The 16,134-nt window shown below is 41.9% G+C and overlaps 1 protein-coding gene across 1 annotated transcript in view; it reads right to left on the bottom strand.

The window, feature by feature from the left end:
* Window positions 1–7,788: 7,788 nt before the first annotated feature.
* The window catches only part of CRADD (CASP2 and RIPK1 domain containing adaptor with death domain), a 32,492-nt gene continuing 24,146 nt past the window's right edge, over window positions 7,789–16,134 (bottom strand). Inside the window, exon 2 of the mRNA XM_056846524.1 lies at window positions 7,789–8,132. Within this exon, the coding sequence (XP_056702502.1) occupies window positions 7,789–8,132 (344 nt within the window). The remainder of the gene's footprint in view (window positions 8,133–16,134) is intronic.

The following is a 16,134-nucleotide window of genomic DNA, read 5'->3' as shown; positions in this document are numbered from 1 at the left end:
TTAGTTCCATAATTATACTTTAATTATCCCTAATTACTCTCATTTTGATTATCATTGTCATTTATCCTGCCAACCATCTGCAAAGTGTTTGAGTTTGTCTTCCTTCTCCTTCTTAGACCTCAAATCATGACATGTCTTCCTATACAACATTGTGAAAATTCAACCCTTTCTCTCAGCTTCTTTGGCAACATCCCTAGTTCATCAAAACCCATAGTTAGACATTCCCCCCCTTCATTACGCAGCCTTTTTCTAGCTGATCTTCCAGCGCTTGTCTTGAATTTCACTGTGAAAATTATCCCATTTTTTTTACTTCATCCTGTCTTTGTTTCACTTGAAGGAACTCCACTATCCTCACCAGTTGAAAAGTCTTTTCTCTTGCTTCCCACTGTGCCTGGATTCCAGGCTGGATTAACCGTTAAGCAAAATAAGCATGTGCTTAGGGCATCAAGGGAAGGGGGGCACCACAGAATTTTTCCATTGCCAGATTTAGCATGGACCATATGATGCAAAACTGCAAATGGTGCAGCTGAACCAGGGTCCACAAAAAGTGAAAAAATTACATACATACAGTGACTCAAAAAACAAACACCTGAACATCACCTGAACAATTTTTACTCTTATCCTTTAAAAAAACACAAGGATGAAGAAAAAGTGGGAACTGAGAATAACCACACTAATCACACTAGGCTCAATATATTATTTTTATTATTAAATAATTTAATATTAGTTGTTATTTTTTACATATATATGGGGCACCAAAATCTTTTAAGTGTTTAGGGCCTCTAAAGGTCTTAATCCAGCCCTGGCTGGACCTCTTGTCTCAGAACACAAAGTAGTACCATTTTTCTATCTTCCTTTAAACTTTCTTCATTGCAACTGAAGCTATTGATTGGGTCTTTTAAAGCCCTTCATAGCTTTAGACCCAAATATCTAAAGGGCTGTCTTTTCTCATATGGCCCTGTGTGATAACTGCAGTCCTCCAGTCACTAGCTGTTCCCCAGTTTAGGATAGATTGCCTGGAATCAACCGAATCCAAGCTTTTTCCATTGTAGCTCCCATTCTTTATAATGGCCCCCTGAGGAGGTAAGAGCGGGACACCATTTCTTGTACTTGTTTCATAATGTTGCACAATAACAAAGAACAGCAACAACATATTTCCAGTAGGAGCTGGCATGATGGCAATCGAAGCAGCATTCTGGTTGAGTAGATGCAGCATTGCAAAAGCCTGTTGCTACCTTTAAGCAAACTTAGGTTTTTCAAATATGTTCAGTATGCCTTTGTAATGTGTAATTTTTAATCATATTGAGTTAATAATTGCTTAAACTTTTTCTCCTTCCCTACATTTCTTTTCTTCATATCTCACTAACAGTTGATATTTAACTGCCATGTAACATCACACAGTACAGCAACTTTCATGTGTTCAGAAATTGCCTTATTTAGGCTTCGTCGCATCTTCCTTTGGATTTATCCAGCTGGTGGCAGAGATTCCTAAAACCATTTCATAGAGTGCTCAAACAAACCAACACTGATGCACACAGTACACCAAAATGTTCACATCGTCCCCTGACAAGATGGAACAGAAGCCTGAAACTGCCAGCACAATGGCTTCTTCGTTATGCACACTGGTATTTTGCAAAGTTTTCAAAAGAATAACAATAAAATGAATTTCAATTCAAGGTTCTCAATCTCAGTGTTCTCCATCTCAGTGTTGTAGTTCTCGTGACTGGAGCACCCATGAACTGGCAACATGAACATCGGATTTTTTCCAACCTAGACTGTAACCGGATCCTGCAAGCCCACACAGGAAGGGGGTCCTCTTATTTTCAGAGCTGCAAAAAGCCCTGATCAAGCCAGGTGTGAGTTTTGGTAGGAGTCATGTTAGAACATTTGAATCAACCCCACTGTAATAAGATTGTGAGGGACAGCTTCTAACAATTATATGTAATGGATACTTTTGAAATGCAGTATGTAGGGGGTTATAGCCACCTGCTATGCAAACAATCTAGAGCCATTTCAACCACACTTTAGATGTCTTCATGATTGTCAAAGGGTCTGAATAACCAGTAGTCTTTGGCTGCATCCACATGGAGGTTTTTCTCCTCCTTGGCTTCCAAACTGGACAATTGTTTTTTGAGCAGCTACACAATGTCATACTCAAATTGTCCAGTTCCTGGCTTTCCCTTGCTTTGCTTCTATTTTTGTGGGCATAACACAGGTCAAGTGCATTAGCATGCCATCTGGATGGGAAAGTTCACATTTTCAAAACTCCTGCCCCTATCAACACCATTATCCTCCCATTACCTTCTTGCAGCCACCAGTTTCCCCACCACACTGCCAGCAAGTTTTGAAGGCTTAAAAAACATCAGCCATTTCTATAGAGCAATACTGATTTTGTTAAAAGGCCCTAAAAAACAAAAACATCTAGTAACACAGTGGGGGGGGGGGGATGCAAGGAAAACGGCTGATGGAGGAAAGTGGATATGGACACTCCATTTGCAGTGACAATGAATATATAACTGAGATGTGGATGCAGCCACTGATGAGACAGGTGATGGATTATAAGCACCTCAGCAATTGGTGACATAGGCTAAACATGCCCCAGTCTTATGCTGTGTGTGTAAAGTGCCGTCAAGTTGCAGCTGACTTATGGCGACCCCTTTTGGGATTTCCATGGCAACAGACTAACAGAGGTGGTTTGCCAATGCCTTCCTCTGCACAACCCTGGTATTCCTTGGTGGTCTCCCATCCAAATACTAACCAGGACTGACCCTGCTTAGCTTCTGAGATCTGACGAGATCAGGCTAGCCTGGGCCATCCAGGTCAGGGCAGTCTTATGCTATCCCACAATTTATTGCCAATTTAACTTCTTCTTGGGTTTGCTTTCTTAACACTTACAGTAACGACTGCATTTTTGTGCAGTGATTTTTCTCTAATTTCTATTGATGGCTCCCATGCACCTTTTAACAGAAGCACTAGACTCAAGCAACTTGTAATATATCCTGATGTCTCTATATGCTAAAGGACAGCAGATTACCAATTAATGTGCTTCCGTAATGGCAATGCTTTCCTGTTGCCTTTTGTGCCCAGTTGAAACTGTGGTGTTTCCTGCAGGCCAATGCTTTCCATTGAAAATGCAATTAGTAGCACATTTTATAGTTATGGCAGGTCACAGATACTCAAGGTTTGCTTGAAAGCTTGGGACTTAGCCTGTTAATCTGCTTTCAGTGGCAGAAATATGTGAAATTAGTAAATAGTGCAGAGTGCTTTGCCCTGATCAGCAAGTCTCACAGCTGCTTTTCAGGAATTAAGAAACAGAGCTTCTAAATCAAAAGATGTGATTTTTAGGCAGGACTGAACTCCAGCACCTCTAAAATTAGTTATTAAGCACTGCCTGTGGCACCAGCAAGAATGGCCTGCCTACACACCTATGGACGCCAATGGGTCTGACTATGTAACAACTGACGTCAATAGAGCCCTGAGGGACTTCCAAGCTCCAGAAAAAAAAGGGCTGGCAATTACACTGCTTTGTTCCATATGGGGTCCCCGGGGCATCTTGATGTTTTCAGAGAAATCTTTATTATCTAGAAGGGTCGAATGAACAAATAGTACAACTCTGGTTCTTGGAAATTTAAGAAGCAGAGTGTGCACAGACAGCTGCACCACTCAGTCCACAAATACCCAGCTATAAGGAGCAGGAACGATCATGGTATCCTCTTAAAAGGGGGAGAGCAACAAGAAATTCAACAGAAATGTTTAGCAGCATTGTGCCACTGAGAAACAAGGGTGAAACTGACAATACTTTCTCCGATTAACGCAGAACATGGTGCTGTGTGTACTGCATTTGACAACTAATGTTTAAAAGCAAGTAGTGAAAGAACTTTGAAATGGGAGGGAGGAAGCATATTCAAGAGAGAAGCATCCATGTAAAAGGAATCCTGCCCTTTTAATCCTTCACTGCCACTTAAAAAAATGAGGTTGTAAATAAGATGATGGGTAGCAGGAAATGCCCACTAGAAATTAAAAGACTTGGTTTGGACCGCTTATCACACCATGGTATATGGCGGAACAACAAAAATGTGTTGAATATAGACTAAAGGTCTAATATTAATTCTGGTTTGAAAAATGATGTCCACTGTATGTTCAACAGCAGGCTTCTTGACGCTGGCATAATGAAGCATAACGGACAAATGTGTATAATTGTTTACCGATATGGAAGTGTCCTCTTATAGGACTGAATTGGACTAAATTGGTAAGATTGGCTGTGAGTGAATAGCTTAAAAGAATAAACATCTATAGCAGTATGTGTGCACAATTTAAAAAAGTGTTACTGATCTGTTCATCCAAGATCCAAATTATCAGAAGGAAAAACGGATTAAAAAAATTATTCTATCTGCCACGTGACCTTATTTTAAAGTTGCTGATTTTACCACTCATAATTAATTGGATAAACGGCAAACAGTACAAACTGGGGGTTTTTTTTGGTTTTTTTTAAAGAAAACATGTTCTTGCATACTTACTGGTTCTGTTTGTGCTTGTAGTACCCTCTTGCCTTGTGAGTAACTTGACCTTTTAAGATTAGCAAGTCATAGAACGTTCTCACAAAACTCTTAAGTAGGAAAAAAAATCTCTTTCTCAAACATTTTGCCTAGGGAAGCAAGCCTGACTTAAGAGCCCTAGTTATAACAGGCACTTGTTTGTGTAACCTGACCCAACTCTAATTAATTTCAGAAGCATCAAATGGAGCCCATTAGCAACAGTTACTGAAGCTTATTGTTTTCTCTTTCGGACAATCCTTTTAATAGAATAATAAAAAGCAGAACCCTGTTCCAAGACCTAACAAAAAGAATTTAAGGGCCGCCTGAAATGGAACTGCCACTGAAATTCAGTATCTGTCTTTCATTTTAATGAATCTAATTTGCAGGGGTGCGAAGTATCTGACATTCATTATTAACTTATTAAGCAAGCTCTGTCAATTGTCCACAAATCTGGCATCAAAATGTGTTTTATGAACTGAAACCAACATTTCTATTCGCATATTGATAGCTTTTTCATGCCAAAAGAGAGCTGTTCTCCAAACATCAGGATTGGTCTTTATTTTGTTCTCACAGGGTAGGTGGGAAGATAACACCAAGTTCCAGGTTTGGGGGGGCCCTAGGAAGACAGTGAGGAGCCTCGTGGCACAGAGTTGTAAGCTGCAATACTGCAATCAAAAGCTCTGCTCACAACCTGAGTTAGATCCCGAACTCAGGTAGGCAGCTCAAGGTTGACTCAGCCTTCCATCCTTCTGAGGTCGGTAAAATGAGTACCCAGCTTGCTGGGGGTAAAGTGTAGATGACTGGGGAAGGCAATGGCAAACCACCCCGTAAACATAAGTCTGCCTAGTAAATGTCAGGATGTGACATCACTCTATGGGTCAGTAATGACCTGGTGCTTGCACAGGGGACTACCTTTACCTTTTTAGGAAGACAGTGCCCAGGGGCCCTATTTGCCCACTACCATCTGTTCCTGTCTTGCCTCCCACATCTGCATTCTCGGCATCTGCGCGTGCAACTCTGTGCTGCTTGCAGGCCCTCCCATCACCGATGCTCAGTTGCCTGCACCATCTGCACACCATCTGCATTGGCTGGTGCAGGCAGCTGGGAGTGTTGCTGCCATGGCCACCAGGAACAGCATCACTGTCCATGACCCATATGCCTTTCCCCAAGGACACTGGGGATCTGGGACCAAGGCTGGTGGAATGCTTCAAGAAAACAGATGGGGAAGAGCATCAAGGCAGGGGAGGGGCATGGGTGGGGGTCAGCAGTGGTGGGCCCTGGCAGCTGCCCCAGCTCAAAGTATGCTGATGCCAGCCGAGAAACTACCTGGGAAAAGTGTAACAATATTAAAAACAGAAATACTAATATTAAATCTTATACCCATCTTATGTATACATACAGTATGTCTGTGACATTGAAAACAAATTTGTAAAATAAGCAGGCTTAACCTTCATATTATAAGGGACAGCAAGAATGGCTTGTAAAGCTACCCAGTGAGGTTATGGCTCAGCTAAAATCCAAACTGGTACGCATACATAAATTGCTACAGTAAACTCACCATACTTACAGATTCCAGAGGAGTAGCCACACTGCAGTGCAAGCTTATGCAGAGCCATGGGAGGGGGGATAGGGAGAGATGCCATCATGTCTAATTTGGCCCTTAGTCCTTTGAAACTGGCAGAGTGAAATATGTTAGATATTCATAATCTCCATGCATGGCTGAATATGTAATGTTGAAGTTTGTGTAATGTATGTGCATCAGTTAAAACCATAGCGAAGGAAGCCCAGGAGCTTGAGTCCTGGGAGAAGGCTCCTAAGCCCTGCTCGCATGATTGGCCACAGCCAACACATCCCATTGGCCCTAAGCCAGGTCATGCCATTGGTGACCTGGGGGTTGTTTTCCCCCTATCAAGGATCAGGGGAGGAGCGGCCACCGGGGGCCCAGGGGTGCATATAAGCAGAGCCAGGTTGTACAGTTCCTCAGTTCCGTCTGCTCATTGCTGAAATCAATAAAGCTGCGTTGTTGTTGGAACTCCGTCTCGACCTCATGTGTCCTCCCCACGCGGACATAACAGTTTGTACGTAATTTTATAGTCAATGGAATATATTTGTAGGCTACTCTGAGCAACAGCTTAGTATAAAAGCAGTTAATCAATTAAATACTGGGTCATTTGCCCTGCTCACCTTGCAATACTTCCTAGATATTACTGGAGTAGTATTGAAAGAAGCCATTGGGAAGCAGCTCCCCTACTGCTGCAGTAACAAATGAATCAGAAAATAAGTTTTCTTCCTGATTCAGGATGGAAAATTATGTTCCCCACAAAGAAGAACTGATTGCAGTTATCTAAACACATCTAAAGAAATGAGCTGTGAGTTACAAAGCTCATATTGAAATAAATGTTAGTCTTTAAGGAGCTAAATGGACTTTTGTTTTATTTTGCTGTAACAGATGAACATGGATACCTTTTTTTGCAAGACACACTGGCTGGAATACCACACTGGGTCTACTTGTTCTTTACAATCTGGAAATGAACCTTCTGTCAAACATAAACCAGAGTCTAGTGGCACCTTAAAGAGTAAGATATGTTTGTTCTAGCATAGCATTCATTCATACTTTTAAAAGGTGCCCCAGTAATTTTTAGTTTTGCTGCAACAGGCTAACACAACTATTCTCTCCCTTCCCAACATAAAACTGTAATTATATGTGTATGTGGTTTCTAACAACTGCAAGTTCTGATTACATCATACATTTCCAAGAAACCAGACATTCCACGTTGCCCATCAGTTCCTGAATGTCCATACCCCCACACCTACAAAATATCGACATAATCTGGTAGAATCTACATTTTGCAAATTGTATAATGATAGCAAACTCAAGCAAATTGTATCATAACAGCAAACCGAACAGCAAACAGCAAACCCAAGCAGAGACATGTGGATCAAACATCACCTAAAAAGGTACAAGCGATAGTAAAAATCAAGCATTTAAAGATTTTTAACCCGGCATCAACAAGAGAATAATATTGACACATCCCTGAGGACAGCATTTTATAAACCAGACATCACCACTGAAAAAGCTCTCCTTCTGGTCACAGTGGAACTTACTCCTGTGTATCTATTGTACCTGCAGGAATAGGCAACTGAATACTTAAATTTTAAAGGGACTGAAGGACATCTGTTTGCCCCCCTCCCAATTTTACCCTCATAAACAGTTTGGTGAATCTGCTGGATTTATTTATTTTCATTATTGATTTCATGTTGGAAACGGGACTGTGGAACATTGACTGGATCGAAGGTCATTGAAAATCTCTTGGATCACAGAAGAATCAACTTCTCCCACCTTCAAACTAGCACACAGACTTTCAGTAGTAGCTCTGTTCCCAAAACGTTGTCTCCAGGAAATAAACGCACTCACAATCTGTGACTGGACATTGTATGGATGATTGGCTTTACAATAGTAAATGTCATTGTGTGACAAGCCCAAATACAATACAATGTGTTCCCATTCAGGTCCAAGTCTTCTAGCAAGTTTGTTCAACTGCTGATCGGTCGGTAGATTCTTCAGAGCACGTTGTGAAATTCCAGGTATCTCATTCTCTAGAAAAAAACAGCACTAAATACTTTAATATGAGAAATTATAGCACATTTATTGTAACTTGAAGCTTTTACTACCAGAAGAAAGGGAACGTTTAGAGAAGAACACTAGATATCACCCCAGGAACACTTTATCAGCAAATCCTATCAAATGGTTCAGAAGAAACCAGGTACCTGAATTGGCATAGGGAACAAACTAACGTTAATGAAATTCTGCCCCAACTGTGCAAAAAGGGTCATGTTTGTGCCTCTGCACTTGAAGGTCCTATGAAGCACTTGGTGATTGTCTTTCAGTTAACTGATGTACTTTTCCTACTTCTTCTGATAGGAGAAAAACTCACTTTGCAGTTATCAAGCAACCATCAAATACTCCATCCTCACTTGCAAGGTAAGATCTCCAGCATGAAGAAAATGAATCCAAGAGAATTCACAGACAACCCACAGACACTGCTGTCACTCTCACCAACCTCAGAACCAGGACGTCTTTCTGAAGAGTAGTAACTAACAAGTGGGGACCCACAAGAAACTTCAGAAGAGGACATTCCCCCCCGCTGTTGCTTCCCACCCTCTTCTCCCTTCCCTTTCATAGTTCCCCCTCATCTATCAATCTCCCCTCACCTGCATTCTTCCCCGCCCCCTCTATGTCAGTTTCCCCCACTCTCTTCTCTAGCAATCTTTTCTTATCCCTTTCTTCCCTCATCCCTTGTATGCCAATCTCCCCTCTTTCCCCCACCCTTTCTCAATCTGCCCCTCTCTTTCTCTCCCCCTCCCTCAGACAATCTCCCCCTTTTCTCTCCCCTTCCTCAAACAATCCCCTTCTTTCTCTTTCTCTCTTCCCTCCCTCAGATAATCCCCCTCCTTTCTATTTCTCTCCCTGCTCCCTCAGGCTATCCCTGATTCTTTTCTCTTATCTCTCCCCCCTCCCTCACAGGATCTCTGATGCTTTCTCTTTCTCTCCCCCCTTCCTCAGACAATTCCCTCCTCTCTCCCTCAGGCAATCTCCCCCCTCTTCTCTACTTTGGGAGAAGCAGCTGCTGCAGCAAGGCCCCCTGGGAGCCGGGATGGTGGCAGGGCCCCCAGCAGTCGCTGTGGCCTGCTCATCGGAAACTGTGTCAGCTGCATCAGGGGACGCCATGCTGACCACAGGGTCTCTATGAGCTGCCACTTGTCAAGAGCATCAGGAGATCCCGTGTTGCCTCCAGGCCCCTAGGAGCCACCGTGACTGGGGCAGGAGATGCCGCATTGGCCACAGGGCCGTGCATGTCCCTCTTAGATCCTGCTGCCACCATGGCTAGGCCCAGAATGGCTCTTGGACTCCTCTGCCACCACGGCTGGGCCCAGATTGGCTTTCAGACTCTGCAGCCGCTGCTGGGCCTGGAGCAACTCCAGGACACCAATGCTGCAAAGCCTGCACAACAATGGAGGTAAGTCCCCACCCTCAGCATTGATGTCTCACTTAGAGGCTGTTGAGGAGAGACTGGGCTCCCAACAGCAGCCGCTCTTGTGCACATGTGCAGAAAGGTTTGGTTTTTTGGGGGGGGGGTAAAGATCGCCCACCATTTTTGGGAAAGTTTTTAGATTTTTCTGCATACTTGGGAGGTGCCCCAAGTTTGTGGGAAAACCTTCCTTCTCTCTACCTAGCCCCGATCCATGGAATTAAGTATCCACAGATGGAGCCAAGTTGAGAAGTAGATAAATAGATATAAGGTACGAAATCGGTAACTGGAGATTTCATCTAGATTCTAAGATTCAGTAATTTTGAACTGGTCCTTCCCTTCTGTTGTCTTGGAAATAGGGTCAAAATGGGAGATAAATACCATCCATTAAGTGACAATTATAACTGTTTGAATATGAATGCTGGGAAAAAATAGACAGCTCTTGAAAAAAGAAAGAAAAGAAACCAGGTCTCATTGTGAAGTATACTCTGGCACTCCAGTATCATGTCTACAGTGCCCATCAAAGCAGCACAATAGTTATAATGAATGTGCAACTTCCTATTCAACATCAAAACAATGTGGAGGAAGAACAGTGCTCTCCCTCTCCTTCTTTTGAGAGTACAAGCAAAGCTAAGCAGATGGCCGCACCATTCAGAGCAGATTGTATACGGAGACTCCAAAGAGTGCTTCAGAAGAGGAGGTTGCTGCTTTTAAAACAGTTATCACCGCCTTTTCTGGGCCTTCTCTTTCAGCACCAAATGCAAACACATGGATGACTATGGAGCAGAAGAGAAGGGCGCACAGACATATCCTTTTGTGCCTTGAAATCATGCTTCCACACTTTTAAAATAAAGCACAAGTACAGCGTCAAGCATCAGTTCCAGGGGCCTAAAAGCTTCCCTGCTGCCAGAACAATGGTCTCCAGAAGCAGCAATACTCTGGTCCTAAGTCCAACACAGTGGCATCTTTAAGTCCTAAATGCTGCTCCAGGAAGTTGCATGGTACAAAGAAAAGCAATTATTCAGTGGAAGTGGAAGGAGCTCCCTCAGGCTTGACTGGTATATAACAGAGTATTGCTGAGAACAGAGCTGAGAATGAAACTCGTCTAATAAACTTAGTTCCATAAAAATAGTCCTGCCTGGGGGAAAAAGCCTTATGCCTATTTCTGTGCTTTTTGCTTCTCGCTTCCTGCTTGTGACCAAGACAGCATTTCCATAAGCAAAGGCACATGAGCGCATAAGCAGCTGGCTGCTGAGGTTATGCTCATACTGTAGCAACTGTTTATTAGTGGAGCACAGCGGGAATGTCTCCAATGATTCCTAAAAGGCCATATGTTCCTCGAAGCACAGCCGTCATAGCAACCGCTCACCATTGGCTTTGTTTCCAGGAAAGCTGTTTCTCTGCTGCTGAAAAACTCCACTAGATAGGAATTCCACACGTTTGCTCCGACATCATTTCAGTTTTTATAGATCCATACAGCTAGTAACACTGCTGTAAAAATCATGAGAATTAGGCTAAGTAAAAAAAAAGTTTCCTCTAAAGTGTTTCTTGATTTCCACAATAATGGAGGAAGTACAAAATGGTATTAGAATGAATGTAGTTAATTCAGGGGGGAAATTATGGGAGTGGATACACATACATGTCAGTGGGACAAAAGCATATTTCTGCAGGGAGAAATCTATATCAAACCTACTGTGTATGACAAGAGGATATTTTATGCTGGAGAAATATTTGAGTAGTAAAATCATATTGTACATTATGTTGATAAAAAATTCTTTTTATTGGAAATGTTCCCAGACAGGGGGGAAATGTTCTGCTATCTTGTCCAAATCTTGTACCCAACAGCAATTATTATTAATACTTATGCAAATGAAAAAAATCCTTTGTGTAGTTTTTTTTAATGTTCTTGTTCAAAGACTATTTAATGCCCCTTTGTATGCTGTGACAGAACTGAATAGCCACTGAGGCAGCTTTTGCTATAATAAAGACATAATACAATAGACTCTTGACAGAATGGCAGCTTTAGTCTCCTTTACTAGGATCTCATCAAAATCACACTCTCTACTTTGCGAGAAATCTATCTTGGAAATCTATAACTGGTCCCTACACCAGCAAAAATGACTGTTTAAGTATTCCCCAAATAGGAATCTTTACAACAAGGCATAAGAAAATGCAAACCCATTCCACAATAGAGATTTTGCTCTACAAAATAGCTAGGTAAAACAGCATCTGAAATCAGCTACATAAGCAGCAAATATAAAGAGTGAATATAAAAAGGGGACTATGCTTTCCATACCCAAGTTAATCTTTGGAGAAATGTAAAAAGACAGAGAAGAAAGATAGAAAGAAACAGGAAGAAAAATCAGGTCATGAGATGATTAATGTTAGGTAGAGCTGACTGCATAAACAAAGGACTGAGCTGAAATCTATTTTAAGATTAGTATGTTCATAACTATTTGTTTGCAGAAGGTCTATTTTTAATACGTTTCATTAATTGACTGCAACCCGCCCATTTTTCTCTAAATATTGCTATACTGAGCCAAAGAGACATAACCAAAGATGCTGATGCTTGAAATTGACCAGGCTCCATGAAAACCAGGCAGCTGCTAAAAGAGCACATTTCATAGGAACGGTTTACCAACTATTGTCTTTGGGACTCTGATTCAGGCACAGCCTATCCACAATGCAGATGGGAGAATAAGGTCAGACTCATAAACCCTGTAGTACTTCACAGATTGGAAATAGAAATGATCCTGTTCATGAATGGGTGGGGCTAAGAGAGGGCCCAGCAGTCCAGCCTGCCTGAAGATCAGTGATGAAGCCAATGAAGTCCAGACTCAAAATGTGCTCCAGGTAACAAAAAAGAAAACAACAACTAAAAATCCATGCAAGCAGATGGCTCCAGATGACCAAAGTCAAAGAATGAGCCATAGACTGTGAAGCAATTCAAGTACTTAATTATTCTCTACATTGCACTTATAACACTGAAAGGGCGTTAAGACCAGCAATAAGTGACTACCCCAGGACCAGAAAAGGGCTGTTAGTTTATAGTAGCAAAATAAAACAGAAGTCCCGTGGCACCTTAAAGACCAGAGTCCAACATGAGCTTTCCTCATCTGAGGGGGTGAACTCTGAATCACAAAAGCTCATGATGGAATAAATGTTGTTAGCCTTTAAGGTGCCACTGGACTTTCTGTTTAATTATCCCCAAACCAGTCAGTGAATCCATGGCTAGAAAAAACAAAGAACACAGTGAGTGTGCCACAAACAGTATTCTTACCTTACCACCGAGCTGCTTTGACACACACACACACACACAAACTAAAGCAGGCATCTGAATCTGTGCTATGTGCCTTTCAGTTAATACTAAGCAACTATAGTCTCCTTGGTTCTTGTAGGTTATCCGGGCTGTGTAACTGTGGTCTTGGAATTTTCTTTCCTGACATTTCGCCAGCAGCTGTGGCAGGCATCTTCAGAGTAGTAACAGTGTTACTACTAATGCTGCTTCCTTACAGTGTTACTACTCTGAAGATGCCTGCCACAGCTGCTGGCGAAACGTCAGGAAAGAAAATTCCAAGACCACGGTTACACAGCCCGGATAATAACCTACAAGAACCAATGAACTCTGACCGTGAAAGCCTTCGACAATATATAGTCTCTTTACTTCCCACAAAGTCAGAGTTAAGCAGCGGAGCTGACGTCGTGCACTGATTAAAATCCTAGCACCTCTCCTTAGAAATTAAACGTGACCCCACAACTCCATTGCCCCCCTTTATTAAAGAAGAGATTCCCACCCCCACAGTACACATTCGTTTTGGAGCTAGCACATTCTTAATATGACTGCCTCCATAGATCTTCCCTTGAAGTAAACTTTTGAACTTTGCTTCCATATAAGATCTCACAAAACATTATTGATAGAATGGTTAATTGTAAGAAGAAAACCCACAGGCCAGATTGTAATTCTAATTAGGGATAGTCTTAAAGAAACACATGGACTTTAAATTGCTGTCACAGCGATTTCATTCTTGTAAAAATAAAAATAACTACCATTTACTAGAGGATGTTATATAACGAGTTAATCTTGCAGTTTACAGTAAACTGTTATATTCCATTCTTGTTTTAAAAAATGCTGCTTCCTTACAGACAATGCTTATAAGAGCATATCTGTCTTACTGCAGCAGACCAGGAGAGAATTGTTGTGGTGTAGTGGTTAAGAGTATTGGACTCAGGACTGGAGATACTAGGGTTCAAATCTCCATAAAGCTCTCTGGGTGGTCTTGTGCCACTCACTCTCTTTCAGCCTATGCTACACCAGGTGATTGTGAAGATAACATGGAAGAGAGGTGAGAGCATGTATGCCACTCAGAGATCCTTGGAGAAAGGGCAGGATAAAAATATGATCGGTCGTCCATCTAGTCCAGCTCTCTTGACTGCCAAATCTGACAAGCCACATGAAAGGCTTGATTCCTCTCGGTGGTCACTTGTTCCCAGAGACTAGCAAAGTGGCATTTCCCAGGCACCAGGACCTGGCCTGCAATGGGCCCACTACTTTCCCTTAGAGCTCAACAGCCCAGGGCAAAACCAGTCAATGACATGGAACAGTTAATGCAAATGAAACTGACCACTCACAGGAATAAGATACACACTGGAAGCTTTATTATGCTTATGTGACTTGATAATGGTGATACAAAAATAGAGAGTATTGATAAAATAGTACAAATCAGAAGGAGTTAAATATTAAGATAATATTTAAAAAGCATTCTAGAATAGGTAGTCTGGTTTAGTACAACAAAAATATAGAAAATGGTAACTTGATAAGAAAATTTAACAAAGCACATTTCAGAATATTAGATGGCATATTTCCACCCAGTGTTTACATCCCATGTGTATAATTTAATAGTAGATACAATGTTAGTGAAGCATCATTGTTAACACCTTATTTTCCATTTACCCTTTTTACCTTATGTTTTTTCCTTTATTCTTTTGAAAATAAAAAATATTAAAAAGAAAAGAAATAAAGTACATGAATTTGCAGGGTAGGGCTGCACGTGGCATATCTGCATTTTTAATACATACATATACATGCGCTATCATGGCACAGCAATACTGGGCTGAGTGACAGGGTCCCCAAAGACAACAGCTAAGAAATGTTAAAGTTCTCATACTGCTTCTTTTCCCCTTCCCCTACAGTGAATAAAGAACCACATGTGACCTTCCAGGAAGCCAAATCGCTTACTAACCATAGATTGTCCTCTTGGCCATATAAAGGAGTGATTAACAACCAGCAGTTGAGGACTCGTCAGTGGGCCGCAGAAGAGAGGATGTGGGTAACAGTGCCACAGGGCGCAAAATAGTATTAACTTCCAGGTACAAGGTTAAAATCAAAAGGCAAGTCCTGAAAAGAAACAGAATCAGACATTGGTAGAAGCTTCAGTTTAATGCCCGAGAGACACAGTTACAGGAATGCACTACAAAGACACACCAATCCAAATGCTACGTAGATTACCAGAACTTAAAGGAAAAACAAATTAGTACTTTGACTGCCCCACTTTCATGCAGTGCATCGGAGGCAAAACAAGAAATGAAACCCTCTACTAGGACTCCCTTCCTCAGTCCTATGAATATCTCACTCCTTAGATACACAACACAACTGTTCAGGTTTTCTGAAAGTGCTCAAAAACTTCTTTGTAGTATTTATTAGGTCAGTTTGCCTGAAACCCAACTGAAGTATGACCAAGAACAAGAGTTTAAGAAGTACATTGTTTGTAATTATCTGATTTATGAATTCGGAGAGTGAAAGAACTTGTATGTACTCATAGCTGAAACAGATATTAACTGCTTCAGCAAGTTCACAGAGTAAGAAGAAATAGTTTAAAAACTGCACATAAATTGTGGAACTCTATGTCGAATGAGACCCGGGCCTTGTGGAACCTGGCTCAGTTTTGCAGGGCCTGTACGTCAGAGATATTCTGCCTACCTATGGTTGAGAGCAGTGGCGGTTTTACAGCAGCTGGCCGGCCTTTCCTTTCTGTACTGCTCCCCATCTGGCATTAATCTGGCCATAACTGTTGTTAGGGCGCATTATGGTATTGTTAGGGTTGCCATCTCTGGGTTGGGAAATACCTGGAGATTTTTGGGGTGGAGCCTGAAGAGGGCAGGGACTTCAATGCCATAGAGTCCAATTGCCAAAGCGGCCATTTTCTCCAGGGGAACTGATCTCTATCGGCGGGAGATCAGTTGTAGTAGCGGGAGATCTCCTGCCACCACCTGGAGGTTGACAACCCTAGGTATTATAGTTGTTATTAGGCACCCTGAGCCCAGTTTGTGCCGGGAAAGGGCGGGGTAGAAACCAAATAAAAATAAATTTTTAAAATCAGGACTTCTAAGGCAAGTCTGATAATTTTGTACAAAGTGTCTGGTGAAATGTCAGAAGTTCCATTCATCTCAGGATCTCCAGCTTGCCAAGCATTTGCATTGTGTTTACAATGCTGGAGGTGCAGCCAGGTCATATTTACTTTAACACACAAGGACACCCCCCCCCCAAAAAATGCTCTAACCGCCCTCAGAGA

The sequence above is a fragment of the Euleptes europaea genome, chromosome 3 (genome assembly GCF_029931775.1).
Source record: "Euleptes europaea isolate rEulEur1 chromosome 3, rEulEur1.hap1, whole genome shotgun sequence".
Taxonomy (NCBI): domain Eukaryota; kingdom Metazoa; phylum Chordata; class Lepidosauria; order Squamata; family Sphaerodactylidae; genus Euleptes; species Euleptes europaea.
This window is presented reverse-complemented; position numbering and strand designations above follow the sequence as displayed.